Genomic DNA, 16,651 nt, shown 5'->3' on the forward strand with positions numbered 1-16,651 from the left:
TACATATATTGTCCTGAGTTTTATTTCAGTGACAAGATACTTTTTAAAGCCACTCTGTGGATATTTTTGGGTATCTTAAGAAAAATTATGAAAGTTGGTTAAACAAAACAGTCAAACCGTTGGTACAACGAATTGGTTAAGATCGTGCATTAAATCTATGCAGCATGTAACATAGTATCAAAGCTTATAGATCTTGGGAATACCATGTCATATCATGGCTTCCTCTACAGAGATAGCCTAAGAAGAAGTGGAAGAGGTGGACACTCCAGAATGGACTGCAGAAGCAGAAATCAGGGTGTAGTGGCCAATCTGGTGCTATCAACAGGTCCCAACAATGAAATGGAACAAATCATATTTAGTACCCTGGGTAACATATGAAGTGGAAAGAGAAGGTCTAGAGTTGTAATCCTGTCATGTCCCAATGGAATGCGGAATGCATCCATTGCCAAAACCTGAAAATGAGGTACTGGAGACCAAATTGTTAGTAATTGGATGATCCAATGAGAGGCCAACCCACCAATGAGAGTTGCAAAATGGGAGCCAAACAAGCAGAAACTTGCAATACAACATCTATTCTGTCAGGAGAATCTGTTTGGATGGAGACAACTGACCTGCTACTGCAGGCATCACCAGTGGAACATGGCAAGCTACTAGGGTGATAAGATAGGAATGGTCCCAAGAAAGGAGGTCCAAAATTTGAAAAGAAGGAGCCCTGAACCAAGTACCTCCTCGATGAAAAACATAAGACAACACCACGAATTGTCAGAGTGAAGCCTAACAATTTTCCCCTTCATAAGCCCAGACCATGAGGTATTGCCTGTTGAAGAGCAAAGACTAAAAGATTGTGTAGAGAAGCCTCTTCATCCATGCATAAACCCTGAAATTCCTGATTGTTGGTATATGCACCCCATCCCTGAAACAAGGAATTTGTGAAGAGATGGAATTCTGGACATGGTGATGGTAGATGAACCTATATCATAGTAGTGTCCCGACTTAACAATCCCTAGAGACTGAAGAATGATCCTGACAAAGGAAACTGACAAATCCAGTGAATCAATGTTTATGATCTCTTGGTCACATAAAGACCATTAAAAGGATCTGTTGTGCTCTCATCCCAAAGGCATGAGGGATGCAGGTGATGCCCACATTCCCAGAACAGAAAGAACCATCCTTGCAGTGGGAGAAGAAGAGGTGAGTAAGAGTTGGGCAACCTATTCAATAGTGTTGAGCTGGATGGGAGACAGCTGAACCAGACTGAGTGATAAGATGAAAAATAAAAACACCCAGACTGATGATATATGGAATTGGAACTAGAATAGATGTCTTAGCTCTGAAAATGAAGCCAGCCTTGGTTGTTTCTGAAAGTAAAATCAGAATGTGATGGTCTGACAACTGATGAGATGTCAGCAGTAAGTAGTTGTCTAAGTAATGGTGTGTGCACAGTACAATGGAATGTAGGTGATAAGAAAAATCCAGAATGATACAGCAGAACCCTTATGAAGCCAATACAGTTTCAAGGTAAAAACACTGAAACTGCAGTACCTGACCCTTGTGAAAAACAAATGGCGATATTGGTGGGACTCCACCATTATGGCAATGTGCATATAGGAGCCGACTAAAACAAACTTGGACATCTACAATCCCAGTAAAAAAATGTCAACAATTGAGGAATAAGTAACTTGTGATCAATATCTAGGTATTGATATAGATGAGAAATATCAATGACTGAACACCAATTTTCTGTTTGCATAGACCAAACACTGACAGAAATAAAACCTCTGGAGAACTAGCATGACTTTCTCATTACTCCCAGACCAACCAAACTCCAATAGCCCTAGAACTAAGTTCTAAGTCCCGATGATCTGTGGGAGACAGGAACCCTACAGGTTGGGTGAATAATAGTGGTGAAGATGTGAATTGAATGACTAATCCAGACAGACTCAAGAACCTGCAGTACTCCTTGGATTCATGGTTAATGTTATCACACATCCAGAAATTCCCAGATCTGAGCTACCACAGATACTGGAGGTATACAATAATCACTGATGCCACTGGCAGTGATCCAGCCAAGCAGTGGAACCCTTGGATATAGACAGAATCTATTCTGGATACCAATGTATCGAGTGGTTGATGTCAGGTTTTCGGGATCCACAAATAGGGGCAGAGCAATGACCCTCTGTAGGAGCCAATGAGATTCAAGACTCCAACAACAACAGGGAGAAATGTAGAAGCCAAAAGTTGAACTAACATTCATGCTAACAATGGATCCAGCTCGTCATTAATGAAGTTGGTGATCCTGTTGGATTTTATAGTTGTAAGTCTGTAGACTTGCCCTTTCCAATCAGGGTACATTGATCTATTCAGGTTAACCACAAACTTTGTCCCAAACTTCAAGGAACAGATGTATTATTTGAGTCAGAAAATGCTTCCATCTGGCAGTGGTAAGCTAAATCACAAAGTTCTGACGTGTCGGGTAAGGCATAACTGCCTCTTCACATAGCTGAGAAGTAAACCTTCCAGCATGAGCCACAATATTTGTAGATTGAGAGAAAACTAATAATTCGCTCCCAGACCTTTCAGCCATCGAGTAAGTTGCAGGCTCAAAAGCAATAGGGAAAAGGCCTAAAACATCACATTCTCGATGAACCAACAGATGAAAAATCAAAGGCGGTTTATCCAAAAGTGGCCTCTTTGTTTGTTTTTGATAGGTCATTTAAAGGTTGTGTTGATTACCATTGATTGGAACAACATTTTGTCAGGTAAATTTGTTGTGTTAGAGCAAAGCAACATTGGCTAATCTGCCTGTCCACCATAGGGATTCGAACCCTGGACCCCTATGCTGCAAGCCTTCAAACTCACAACTGTCCCACAGGGGGACTGAAAAACAAACATGCTAAAATAAGGTCAGGAAAAAGCAAATCTAACTTTTCTTCAGAATGTCAAGGATCGCTCTCAATTGCAACCTCAGAGCCCTTCGGAGGACCATCACAGAACTGAATATATGTCTCCATCTCACTATGAATAAGATCATTGACAGTCTCAACTGAGAATGACTCTTCCCATCCTCACCCCAATTGCTGTGCGATGCTAGATATCACAGGTGGGATAGGAGAGACCTAATTTGCCTCCATGCCAAAAATAATAAACCTGGAATTCATACTGTAGATTGGCTTTGCAATACGAACCAAAAAAAAATTTTTTTAATTCTAATTACAGAAATCCAACTAGAAACATGAATAACGTTCAAGGTATCTCTGAACAATTGTAATACTGGGAACCCATTAGCAACACTTTGTCGAGAAAAAGCAATAACATTATCTGAATAAGGTGCTTAGATACAGTACCAGGATAGAAGATGCACTGATGAAGGTGGAAAGTGTCAAGAGATAAATATTGCCAAGGGCAATCGACTGGGGTATAAAAGGCTGGAGCAAGCGAGAAAAAATCAAACAAATGCTTTGATGGGCAAAGAAAGAAATCCTAGCATTCAAGTAATAGCTACAAGTGTTTTGGAATACCATTTCTTGAACATTCCTCAATGTTACAGTAAAAAGATAAACATTAAAGAGTACATTACTATTATTTTAATTGAATGTTTAAAAAATTATATAAGTACAAACACAAATTGATAATATATAAATTAAAATGTAATGATTTCATTAACAGTAGACTTGTTGCTCATGAAAGAGGTGTGTTGATCTGTATGAGGCCAAATTTGAACCATTTGCATTTGGCTTGTTTATGAGAGTACATCTGTAAAATACGAATAGAAACCCACATTTTCATAAAAGCAATTTCTTAATATTTTGAGACAAAAATATTTTAAATACAACTTTGCTTTACAGCATGATGCACACAACTTACTTAATTTCTGTTTGGTTCCTAGTTTTCACAGTTTTCTCAAGCATCTCCAAATTTCCAAGTCCATACTTTCTTAAGCCGTCAAGGAAGGCTTTCTTCTCACTATAAGAAAATTTAAATTTTGAAATTAGTTTAAGGCAAATCTGACTGTCAACTTAAATCAGATAAAACCACTAATGTTAGTGCTTTTCCATAAATATTAAAAACAGAAGCTCATTCTTAACTAGTGCACTAATTTTTTCTCTAATAAACTCTAAAAAAAGACAACCAAACAAATTGGATAATATTACAAAAACATATATTAATAGCAAAAAAGATGAATGTTCCACTAAGAGCAACATCATTTTTGGAGTGTAAAGTAGAACTCATGTTTATTAATGGTACAATACATGAGCATCAAAATCAAAGTTTATCTCATTTTAATCAGCGTGTGTTTAGATTTAGAATGAACACCAACTGCAGAAAAGACAACAACTGGGCAGGGTACTAGAATGTTACATGGTTTACAACATTAAAGGTTATAAAAGCTTTAAAGATTTGGAATTGTTTATTCTAGAACATAGGTTTAAAAAAAGATTTGATTCATATTTCAAAACATAAATAGTAACTTCAAAATTAGAAGCAATCAAGTTTTAAATTAAGGTTATTATATGCAAACTTGTTCCTTAAAAATATTATTTTACACTTTAACCTTTTGGAATAGTTTGGCTAATAATGTGGTAAGTATGTGGAGTCAGGCACTGTTTATGTAACAACCAGATGGTAGTGGAGGGAATGGATCAGGGTTGAAGGGATTTTAGCTGGATATTAAGATAAAGATTATTTGCTTTCCTACTGGATCAGTTTAATGCAAATCATTCAATAAACAACTAGGAGTGGAGCAGAAAGTAACTACGGTCTCAACCCTATTTCTTTCCTACTGGAAACAGGTGATGTTTATGTAACAACCAGATGGCAGTGGAAAGAATGAATATGGGTTGATCTGAGTTAGCTCATATATAGGATCTAATTTCTAATTTCTTTCCAGATAATGTTTATGTAACTACCAGATGGTAGTGGAGGGAATACAACTATTAAGTATCGTATAAAGAGATCTGGGTTGATCTAAGTTATTTCATATGTGTACAATTAAGATCTATGGTCTCGACCCTTTTGTATAGTGGTGCATTTATCAACATGTTCTCTCTCAACCCTATTACAAGAGGCTCATATATTTTGCACAACACTGTAAGCACTATGTAACCATGGTGGTATACTATTACTCTGAAAGTACTTATTGCATCTTCACAAAATTTGGCAAGCTTTCAGTAACCTTTAAAAGTCTTTCATAAACAACAACAACAACAAAAAACAAACAATTTTTAATTCAGTATTTTTACTAAAACTTCCTGTTTAATTATATGGTGTTGACTGTTCCAAGTGCAAGTGATTTTCATATTAAAATTAAGAATAGTTTCCTTCAAATGAAAATTTTCAATCTTCTGAATAAATATCAAATTTTTTTTCAGAAAAACTTTATATCCTATCTCATATTTTCTCTACCATAACACTATACAAGGTTGGTAAATTTGTCTGACCTCATAACTACCCCCAAAAAAATTGAAATAAATTTAAATTACCCATTTTTTCTCTCTAGAATGAAACTTGATTTGTTTATCTCAAATAGTTTAAATATAAAAAAAAGTATATATCTGTTTATACTTAAATTTTATTGTCTTATTGCCCCTTTGAACTGTGTCTAGACTAACATTCCCACCATAGAATTTGAAATTACTTGAAGAACATGCAGCATTTGTTACCCTAACAAATTTCATAACTCATGGGCTACCTTGTGAAAAAATTATTATTCTTTATTTTACTTAATCTAACTTAAAAAGTTTCTAATTTGTACATTTTAGTTACTTTTATAATAATAAATAAAGAATACACAAGAAATAATGTATTTACCTGGGTCATCAACTTTTTGCTGTCGACTGTCAATTACACTTAACCCCCATTAAAAAAAAATCCTAATGGTACTACTGCAATAATTATTTTTTCTTTAATTAAATAATGCTCCAGAGAACACAGAAAACATACAGAAAGCAGAATATGTCCCATAGCTATCACAATTTTTCTGGCTTTCACATCATGTGACAAGAGCCATTACCAATTCATCCAAACTAATCGATCTGTTTCCCGTGGGTGTGTAGATTGTACTGAAAGAGAAATTAACATTTCTCTGTACAGAAAACAACATAATATGTCATTTCATAGAAGAAAACCTTAGCTTTCTATTGGTTATAAATAATAAAATATTACATGTAAGAGAGAACTATTTACAAATCCTGAAAGAGAGGAGGTGACAGGTGGGTGTGGCAAGAGGGGTCTGATTTTCTATTTGATAGCTCTGTAACCAAACAAGTTTCAAGGCTATGAAAATTAACCTTTGCCAGAGTAATGACAACATTATAATGAGTAATTTACATTAAATTTCATAATTCTTGGAGGAGTGGTGAATAAATTAGAGAAGAGGGGATGTCTAGAGAAATAAATGTCACATTTCTCATACTAAGGGATATTCAGGACTTTTTCAACATTGCCTTATAAAAATTAAGAACTTAAAACTTAAATAACATTAAAATTTGATTTATTAACTACATTTTGATGCCAAGTTTATTCATATACATTGATATTAAAGTATTTTAAATTTTGAATGTAACTGTGTAAAAGGTTGGGACATGTTCACTTTGACCTACCCGATACAAAAGAGTTAATGGCTTTTTCTTTATGTTTGATATTTCTATGTTAAATGATATTTTTTGATCAAGTGAAAATAATGTATTATGGTTGACTGTTTTTCATTTTCTTTGTTAGATGGTTGTGATTTCTGCCTTTAATTGTTTAATGGATTGAAAGGAAATTAACTTATTATTTAACCATGACATGAGATAAAATTTCATTGGTTTTAAAGTTAAAATTAACTGAGTGTCAGCTTAAAGACAAGTCTGATGTAGGGAAAAATTTAAGTGACTTACTTATAATTTCTTCCTCACAATTAAGACTTGGTAGTATCCCTCAACATGTTATGGTCCTTTTCTTTAAATGCATTTATCAACCCCCTGTACTAATCAATTATCTCTTTCTAACCTACACTTCCCTACATCATTAACCCTTATGTGCACAACAGACTCCATCACTGCTAGCACCCTTAATCACTTATATCATGAGCCACAGCTATGCTACAGGTAAGGTTTAAATACCATAGGATAGTGCCGATTATAAAGTATTTACATCATTATAAAATAAATGTGGTGGTGTGAGCAGTAATTTATGGTTTTACCAGAGAGAGAGATTGACTGTATGGAGCTCCTCAGAGCTGAACAAAGGAATGTAACTAGAAGTTTAGAAGACTAAGGAATAAATCACAAATATAATATTTTTATTAGTTTCTTTAGATGACATTTTCATTCCTGCAAATGTTTCATGTTAAATTATACATGGTTAAAAGCATTGTGAATTTTCTTCTTTGACTAGACATTATACAAGTTTTGTTAGATTTATCAAGTATGTTAATGATGACAAAATATTCTTGTGACTAAATCCTTATTTATTGAATATTACTGTTTGTTTTAACATTTTCAAACAACACAAATAAGTAAAATAATATATTATTTATTAGCAAGAAGTTATAATATCTGTAAATTGTGGCAAAGAAGCAAATTAGTAGCAATTTTGTCACCAATAAATCTGCGTCAATTTTCATTATGATTTTTATGACTTAGAGCAATAAGTGCATGATGAGTCAACAACTATTGCAATTGGCATAATAAAATATGAAAGGTTAACATTTTCCTTACCTGAAGATGTATTTCTGATAGATACCTCTTCACACAATTAAGCTATCTTCCCCCATGTTTGTTAAACATTTGCATCCCACTAGCTTTTTGGTAACTCCCAGCTAATCTCAAGAAAATTTCTCGTGAATTGAGCTACTGCATAATGACATTATTATGCAGCAAGAACCCTTCACCAATAAGAAGGTGACACACCTATCCTTGTACACTATCTCCCTCTATGCTTTTGTACTCTTGAGTCTTCATTCTCTGACAAAACAAGAATCTTAAGGTACACCGGAAGTGGGTAGGAAGGGTGGGAATGTATGTGTAGAGGTGAATATCTATTGAAAATACAATTTAAGGTAAGGAAAATGTTAACTTCCAAGATGATACACACCTATTCACACAATTAAGCTGGAATCCCATGTTGAAGTGGTGGAGGAGCTGGTGCAAAGATTTACTTAGATGAGTTCTGTGATGGATATATTATCCTATATCTATTGGTGAGTGACAATGATGGACATGAGAGATCTAGTTCAACTGGTAAAGTTCCGTTTGCTAAAAGTAAACTGACCAATGAGCAAGAAAAAGATCTGCATATATCTTCACTATTCAAATATGTACTCCCAAAAGGTGAACTGGAGAAAGTTTCAAATGGTTATTTTTTCAAAAATGGTGTGCTTATGAGGAAATGGAGAACACCAGATGTGCTAGCTTCAGACGACTGGGCTGTAGTTTACCAAATCGTTGTTCCCAAAGCATATCATTCTGAAATATTGAAAGTTACTCATGAACTCGCCATGGGAGGTCATTTAGGTATCAACAAGACATGACAAAATTGAGACATTTCTTTTGGCCAAATATTAGGCAAGATGTTTCTCAGTTTCGTAAAACTTGTCATAAACCTAACCAAAAAATTCCTGTTGCTCATTTGAAGCCTATACTAGCTTTTGAAGAACCCTTCAGTCGTGTGATTATGTTGTACATTTTCCCAAAAAATAACATTTGTGCTGATCCATTTATAATTATCTAAGGAGGGAAGTTTGATGGATATATTAACCTATATCTATTCTAATAACCATGTTTGTTTAAGTTAAATTTATATTTAGAAATGTACATAGCTAATACTGTTAAATCTGTATTGCAAAATACCCGCCTATTCACTAAAATTATAGAATATTCTCGAGTGTAAGAATCAACAATGTAAACACTGGTGTATCGTTTATATTGTTGTGCAAGCTAAAATTTCGAGAAAATCTCCTCACACCTATAAATATAACCAATGTGACATGCCAAAAGACAGTATGTATTATTGGTTTGGTATAGCTGGTGTGCTATAAACCTCAGAAGTTATAACAATTATTAATCTGGAACTTCAGATATTTGAACAGGAACATTTATAGATTTCAAACATCACAAATCATTCAACTTAAGGGGATTCACATCAGACATTAGTATTTTTACAAAAACATTATATAACTTCAGCAGTGGAAAACAGCATGTGGCTGGAGAAGAAAAAGGAGCTAGCTAGCTCCCTCTTAAGTGAATTGTACCTACATCAACTCAAAATGAATTAGCTCATCACGAACCACCAATAAGATATCAAGGAAGTTCCAGACCAGATAGAGGACTAAGTATTGTTTGCGAGTTTGTAAAACTTTTGTACATAGATCATTATTTGTAATAACTGTTATTGTAAGTTGTGTTATTGTCTGTATATTAAAATATATTTGTACGAAAAAAACCTGTGTGTAGCAATCTTATTGGCAAGTATCATAAATTGGATACATAGACATATATTTCATTTCTAAATCTAATTTATCATTTAACTCTGTTTCAGGCTATTGTAAATTGTAATACGAAACATAATAAATTGGAGACTTGTCCGAGATAGTTTGTAACACCTAACAGTTCCCATCAGAAAGCATACACATGGGAGATTACATCTCATCCAGGGTATACTCTTTGCCCAAAGAAGAAAGGATGAACCCCATGTGTTGCAGGGATGGATAGAATAAGAACATAGCCATCCAAGTACTTGCACACCAGATGCCAGAGAGCTAATATATGGTGCGTGGTTGAGGCGTGTTCAGACTGTACCATATGCTCACCTAAACTCTAACATCAGACTATCAGAATGACACCTGCTGCAGGAGGACAGCACAGAATTCATGTCACAGAGTGTGAAATGGAGTGTGTGCATACCTCAACTGAACAGACATCAACTGCAGGGAGGAAGGCATGGTTTGTTATTGTATCCTGGCCTCAACTCAAATAAACAGTAAATGACCACAGGAAGAGGGTATATGTGAATTGTGTGACCACTTCGACTCTACTGTACAGACACGACTGCAGGAGGAGGGCAAGGTATAGCTGTGCAAGTTCATCTTGACTCTATGGATAGTCGCAGGCTATGGGAGCAGGACACTGTACAGTAAATTATTTGTATTTTATTGTAATTTTAAGACTGAAAACAGTCATTTTTAGAATTGTGTATATAATTTTCATTGCTGACCATGTGACCTCTTTGTACTTGTACAAAGTCTTTATAGATTTGATACTACTAACTTTTAATATAGTGTGTGTATATCTTCATAAAATTTGGCAGTCTTTCAATAAACATTATAAGTCTTTCACATACAAAAAATGCTAGTTTTTAGTGAAGTATTTTTAATAAACTAAAACAAAGATTTGTCCTTGAATATATCAAGTACTTGCTTAGAATAGTCTATGTGCAAAAGGAATTTCCTGTTAAGATTCAAAATATTTTTCTTCATCTCAAAAATCTAAAATTTAATTTTTCTAATCACTAAAACCTACTAAATACATTTCATATGTTTGTTTTCAGTAAAACTTTATATTTTATCTCTTATTTTCTCTGCTCTAACTCTATACAACATTGGTCAATTTGAACGACCTCATAACCAAAAAATCTAAATAAATCTAAAGGTCGATGATCAGGTGCCAGTCCCTAATCTTTTTTGAGCACCAGGAAGAGACAAAAGTAAAACCCTAGAGGAGGATTGTACACCCTCTCTATGACCTGTTTGTGTAACAAATCCAACACTGCCTCTTCCAGACACTGAAGACAGATAGAATCTGAAAGAGAAGGAAAGTAAACTGGGTTAGGGCTGAGAAGGAGAAGAGAAGAAAACTGGAGGGAGAGTTCATGAGAAAAAACTAAAGTAACTCATCTGTCTGCAAAGATTTGTGACCAAAGGTGTATGAACCACAACAGGCAAGCTCCCACAAAATCCAAACCTTCTTGACAGTCATCAATGAGCCTTGCGAGACTAACATTGGATAGAAGTCAGATGGAAAGTGGGGACAGAAAGACGAGAAACGGGGGGGGGGGGGGGCTTGGACAAGGTACATAAGTGGGGATGATGGATTTGGGTCCCAGGGTGAAGAAATGGTACAAGGCACAGGTCTTGTAAGAAGGAGAAAGGAAGGTGAACCTAAAGGAGGAGGATATCCCTACCCAACAACTGAGCCAAGTGAGCAGGAAAGGACAGAAGTGGAATGGGCCATGGTAAGAAAAGAAGGAAATGAGAATACCCGCAAGTTCATCTAAGGCATAGTGAAGTGCCTCTAATATAAGGTGTAGAGAGGAAATGTAATGAAGCACAGGAAGAAGGAACAGGTGAAGACAGAAAAATTGAGCACTGGAGAGCAGAACTGACCCCACAGAGCAGGTAAGAGAGATTTTAAGCTTGGGAATCAAGAAAGGGGAAGCTAGAATCACTGTAACTCATAATAAAAGAATCAGAAATATGGGGAGAAAGAGGCATGTGCTTAGGAACATAGTTGCTCTAAAATGGAATTAGCATGAACACCAATATCAGGAGAAGGGGGAAAAACATAAAATTCATTAAAGTTAGGATTGTGGAAGAGGGAACAGTGGCAATAGACAAAATGAAATATACCTGTGTTATAAGGTCACAATAATGTAAAAAAAGTTTGGAATTCCCCTGGCATAACCAGGATGGGAAAACAAATGATCAAACTCATCTTCTCCTCACCTTCAAAACAAGGGGAAGGAATGCCTAACAAATAGATGGGAGTTGAAGTTCCTGGCTGCATAAGGAAACCCATTACCCTATGGACAATGGCATTCACATCATCAACATTCAATGTGCCTCCAGTAGCCATATTTGAAATTTAACTTGTATGATGACATTCTTCACTTGCACAAGAAATTTAAGATGTTACACGAACTTATGAATTTATAATATGAAGACAGAAAAGGAAACTAAGTTCCTTAATTTATGCAAATCTAGGTAACTTTTAAAAACAAAACATATCCAATACATTCAGTGCTGAGGAAAAGAATGAAGATTCATGATGCAATAGCATAGAGAAAGTTAGTGCACAAGGAGGTGTGTCACACTCCTATTGGTAGAGGGCTTTTGCTGCATAATAACATTATTATTCAGTAGCACAATTGATGAGAAATTCTCATGAGATTAGGTGGGTGTTGCCTAACGGCTAATGACAGAAAATCTCTAAAGCAGATGCACAGGGAAGATAGCTTAATTGTATGTGCATCATCTTGAAAAAATTAAGTTAATGAATATCAATCAAGATAAAACTGAATGTGTACATATATATATAAAATGTAACTTTTTGATTAACAATAAAAAAATGTAAATTCCACAATGAAAGAAAGAATTTAAGTATATTTAAAAGTGACTCATAATTTACAACACAAAATATTATAGAAATACAACATATGACTTTTTTCAGGCTGAAACTGGGTACAATATAATAGGTATTTACTAAGTTTCCTAAAACTTAGTTAAGTATGAGAAGACAAAAATCAGTAGGTTTAACTGCCCCTCCCCCAGACCACAAATGGTTAAATGAATTTCAAACATAGTTAAAGGCCATTAACCAGCAACATGCTGAGGTACAGAAAAGTTTAAATTCAAAATATGAAAACAGGTTTTAAAATATAAAGCCCTAACAGCAAGGGAAAAAAGGGGCCACTAAGGCCCTCTTGTGGGTACAGAGCAAAGCCTTAGTAGAGGATTGCTCAGGAATAACACTAAAAAGTCACCATCTTGATGAAACAATTTTCTTTTGCACTATTACAACTAGACTGGATTTATATTAACACTCCCTGACACTGACTAAGTTAAAAAACTGTCCAACAATTTTAGTGTGCTTATGTTGTGGTTCCATTTACAACTTCCCTGAAGCTTCTTAATTTCACATGCTCATTACATTCCATCATTTAAGCTCTTTGTAGACAACAATACAAACATCTAATTAATTAAAAGCATAGTTAACAATAACATTCTAATGAAATGATTACTGAAATTAGGGCTTTTCTCTAGGTTGTAAAAGCAAATTTTATAAATATTAGTTTCAACAAATCTCTACAAATATTTTTGCTATTCTGATAATTTGAGGTAAACAAATGCAAATAAACAGGCTTAAATGAAAATATTCATTAAAAAAAAATCAAGATATTTCGATTTTGTTAAAATGTTATATTTTCTTTGGTATACTAGCTTGTTGGCTTACAATTCATCCAATCTCCTATGTCTTTAATGCATGCTTAACTTCTATGCAAAATTACAGCACTAGTTCAGAAATTAAGAACACTGATTCTTCTCTCTAGGATGTAATGCTGAATTTCATTATTATAGCATTTTTAAAGAAATGTAGCAACTATAGATTTTACTCCACAGGGCAAAAATAAAAAAAAGCTTGAGTGCTGTAGATTTAATGACAGTTTCTTTACTTAAACCTTTACAACAATTTTGGATTTGGCCATAGTAATACAATATCATCTTTCCAAACCTGCTTTCAGTCACATTCAAACTTCTACATGATTAAAATCATCCCAATAGTTATGTATTCCATAATACAGACAATAAACTTACAACTGGAACAAATGCACTTTGGCAAACCTTATATTTACAAATACAAATTCATGAATGAAAATTGAATTGCTCCAATTCATGGTTGAAATGGACATTTAAACTTACAGCTGTTTCATGAGGAAAACTGATACTGTGTACTGTTATAAATATACTGTATACAACAACATAATAAAAAAACTATTTAAAAAGTAACTAAAAATTTGTATAAAAATCTAAATAAAGTTTTGTAAGATATTGTAAGGTATTTAACAGATAACTATTGAAATATAATAAAACAGTAAATCTATTTTTTTTTTATATACTGAACTAAGTTGACACTTTTGAAACTATTCTTTCACTATATACACAATTATACTGTTTTTGAAAGAATTAAAACACTATGTTTAAATGATTCAAATAACTGTTTTTGGATTATTAAGAACAACATTCCAGTTTTGGAATGTATACATAACTTAAAATACCTCAGTTATGGCTAGTTCTGTTTCCACTTATGATTTTACAACATTATATACTAAAATAGATCTGAAAGATTTGATTAAAGTGGTCGATGACCTGTTTGATAATTTTATAGATACGGAAATAATATTCCAAAATTTAAATTTACCAAAATCCAATGTAATAATATTCTTCATTTCTGTGTTTATAATAGTTACATTACTTTTAATGAACAGGTATATAAACAGGTTTCAAATCCATGAATCATAAACCTTTCATTAAATAGATGACTTAAATGCTATAAATAATCAGAACTTTACACCAAGCTTAATATATCCAAAAGAACTTATAATGGAAAAAAAGTAATACCGATCACTTATATGCTAACTATTTAGATTTGGATATTACCTGGTAAATAGCAAACTGACTATTTTTGATAAGAGAGGGGCATTCAATTTTCCCATTCTTGGTCTACCCACCCCCAATAGTGTAGATCTTTTATACTTTATTGAATACTTTTGTCATATTTTTAAAAAAGGGTGGAGATTGGGTGTAATCTATTGTAGAATTTTTAGGGTGTTAATATTGTTATTCTTCTACTTTAGGAACTATTAGAAATTTTAAGAGTTGAGGTTGGGAGGAACTTTTATTAGAAATATTTTAAGGGTGACCTTATTATTATAATTTTTTTCTACTTTTAATATTAGAAGAACTTTTAAGGGTAACTGCCTTTCCACAACTGGCTGTGGTCAGTAAAAGACAGTACAAGTTGAGGTATTGTGGGTATACGCAGTCAACTCCACATCCTTATTTGATTTTCCATGACTGCTAATTAATTTATCATCTGCATTTGGATTGTGTCTGATAGATGGGATATCCCCAACGCTTTCTATCACCCACGGACAATTTCAATTATGACTTTAAGGTTACAACTGGAAAATTGCAATGGAATTTTAAAATAAAAATAGTTTTAAGGCTTAATTTATATATATATATAGGAGACACCAGATCTAGCAATGCTTTCAAAACCTGAATATTGGGGACAAGTATTAAAACTCAACACAATGATAATACCAGTACTCCTAAGTGAAGAAATACTTACACACAAAATCTTACCACATAAACACTACTATCTGAGATGGAACTCTGAGAGATGACAGATCCATTCCCCAAATACACTTCCCTTTGCAATGCACAGTAATATCTATACCCACTCCTCCCTTATGCATGTGGTGGCATACTATTGTCCATACTATTCTACTCCTTGATTTTTACATACTTTAATTAAACTTTAAAAGCTTCCTACATAAATTACTCTTTTAATTATATAGATATAACTTCAAGTTTTTGCTTAGATCACTGTGATATTCACTTAACACAAATTCTAGGAAATTAGCTTTCAGTATCTGGCCTCTTCTTCCAATGCCTGATATGACTGGAATGATGTTTTTGTTATTGATTTTTTGTTTTTACACAGTGCATATTACTTTCATTAGTCATGATACCAAGCTAGAATAGTAGAAATAATTTCACGATCTTTATTACCCTATATTTCAGTATTGGGCTTATTGTTTTTTCACTATAAATTACAGTATAATGCACAGATTCAATGACAATTGTATTAATTTCTGTAACATCTTTTCAAAGATCGTATAACTTAAGTTATAAGATGATTAAATTATGCACATTTTGCCTTCATATTAGAATCATAATCAAAGTGTGTTATGAGAGGGTATGTCATTCCAACAGGCACTGAAACTTAAAGTTTTTACTATATTATACACGGAAGTAATACTATTTGTGACACCATAGCCCAATAATAACGCCAAAATTAAAAGTTAAAAAAAATCAATTGTTAGACAATTAATTTACTATAAATTAAATTTATATTTCCTTTTAAAAATACCAAGTAATATTAGTATTAACGAAAGAGATAATAAAGACATTTTACATCCTTTCAAATTCTAAACTAATATATGTAAATGACAATAGAGTATATGCAAAAACCTTGTTTTCCAGCACGTAGATTTATTTGTTTTCCAGAAAGTGCCGCGAGAAACTGAACTTTTCCCGCATTTGTGCCTCTCGCCACAAGAATCATCCACGTTTGATTTTCCTACATTTGGTAGCCTTTTTCTCTTTGATGCCATCTCTACTTTTTAAGCTATTATGTAAAAAAGATCAAGTATTCGATATACTTTATAGTGATTTTATACTTAATTTCAGATTCAGTTAACAAATAATGAGAATCAAAAACGTTTCTTTATTATGAAATTAATATTCAAAAGTAAAAGTCACGTGACTTAAAGCCTGTAGCCATCTGGCAGACAAAAACTTTATGCTCTTGATCGAATAAGTTTTAAAATAACGCGATAATTATTTTAATAAAATATTATTTAACTTCTTGTTGTTGTTTAATTGTAAAGCTATCCATTGAGCTATCGGCGCTTTGCTCACCGTGAGCGTTGAACCCCTATTTTAGGGTTTTGGTTTATGAGCCTTCTAGATTACAGCTGAGCCGCTGAGGGAATTGAGGGATAAAACATCTATAATTTTCATATTCTACATGGAATAGATTGTTTATTTGTTTGAAATTAAACACAAAGCTACACATTGGGCTATCTGTGCTCTGCCCACCACGGGTAT

At 33.7% G+C, this 16,651-nt stretch overlaps 1 protein-coding gene across 4 annotated transcripts in view; it reads right to left on the reverse strand.

The window, feature by feature from the left end:
• LOC106472377 overlaps positions 1-16,308 on the reverse strand; it is a 38,573-nt gene extending 22,265 nt beyond the window's left edge. Inside the window, exons 1-2 of one of the 4 annotated variants that reach the window (XM_022400964.1) lie at positions 8,077-8,169; positions 3,865-3,963 (exon numbers count right to left, since the gene is read on the reverse strand). In XM_022400964.1, coding sequence (XP_022256672.1) covers positions 3,865-3,963; positions 8,077-8,105 — 128 coding nt within the window. In that variant the 5' untranslated portion in view covers positions 8,106-8,169. Of the gene's footprint in view, positions 1-3,864; positions 3,964-7,700; positions 7,770-8,076; positions 8,170-16,012 lie in introns of those variants that run through there. The other 3 variants (XM_013933017.2, XM_022400965.1, XM_022400962.1) reach the window with 3 other exon arrangements.
• Between the last annotated feature and the right edge of the window lie 343 nt (positions 16,309-16,651).

This window comes from Limulus polyphemus, unplaced genomic scaffold, assembly GCF_000517525.1.
Source record: "Limulus polyphemus unplaced genomic scaffold, Limulus_polyphemus-2.1.2 Scaffold5283, whole genome shotgun sequence".
Classification (NCBI taxonomy): Eukaryota; Metazoa; Arthropoda; class Merostomata; order Xiphosura; family Limulidae; genus Limulus; species Limulus polyphemus.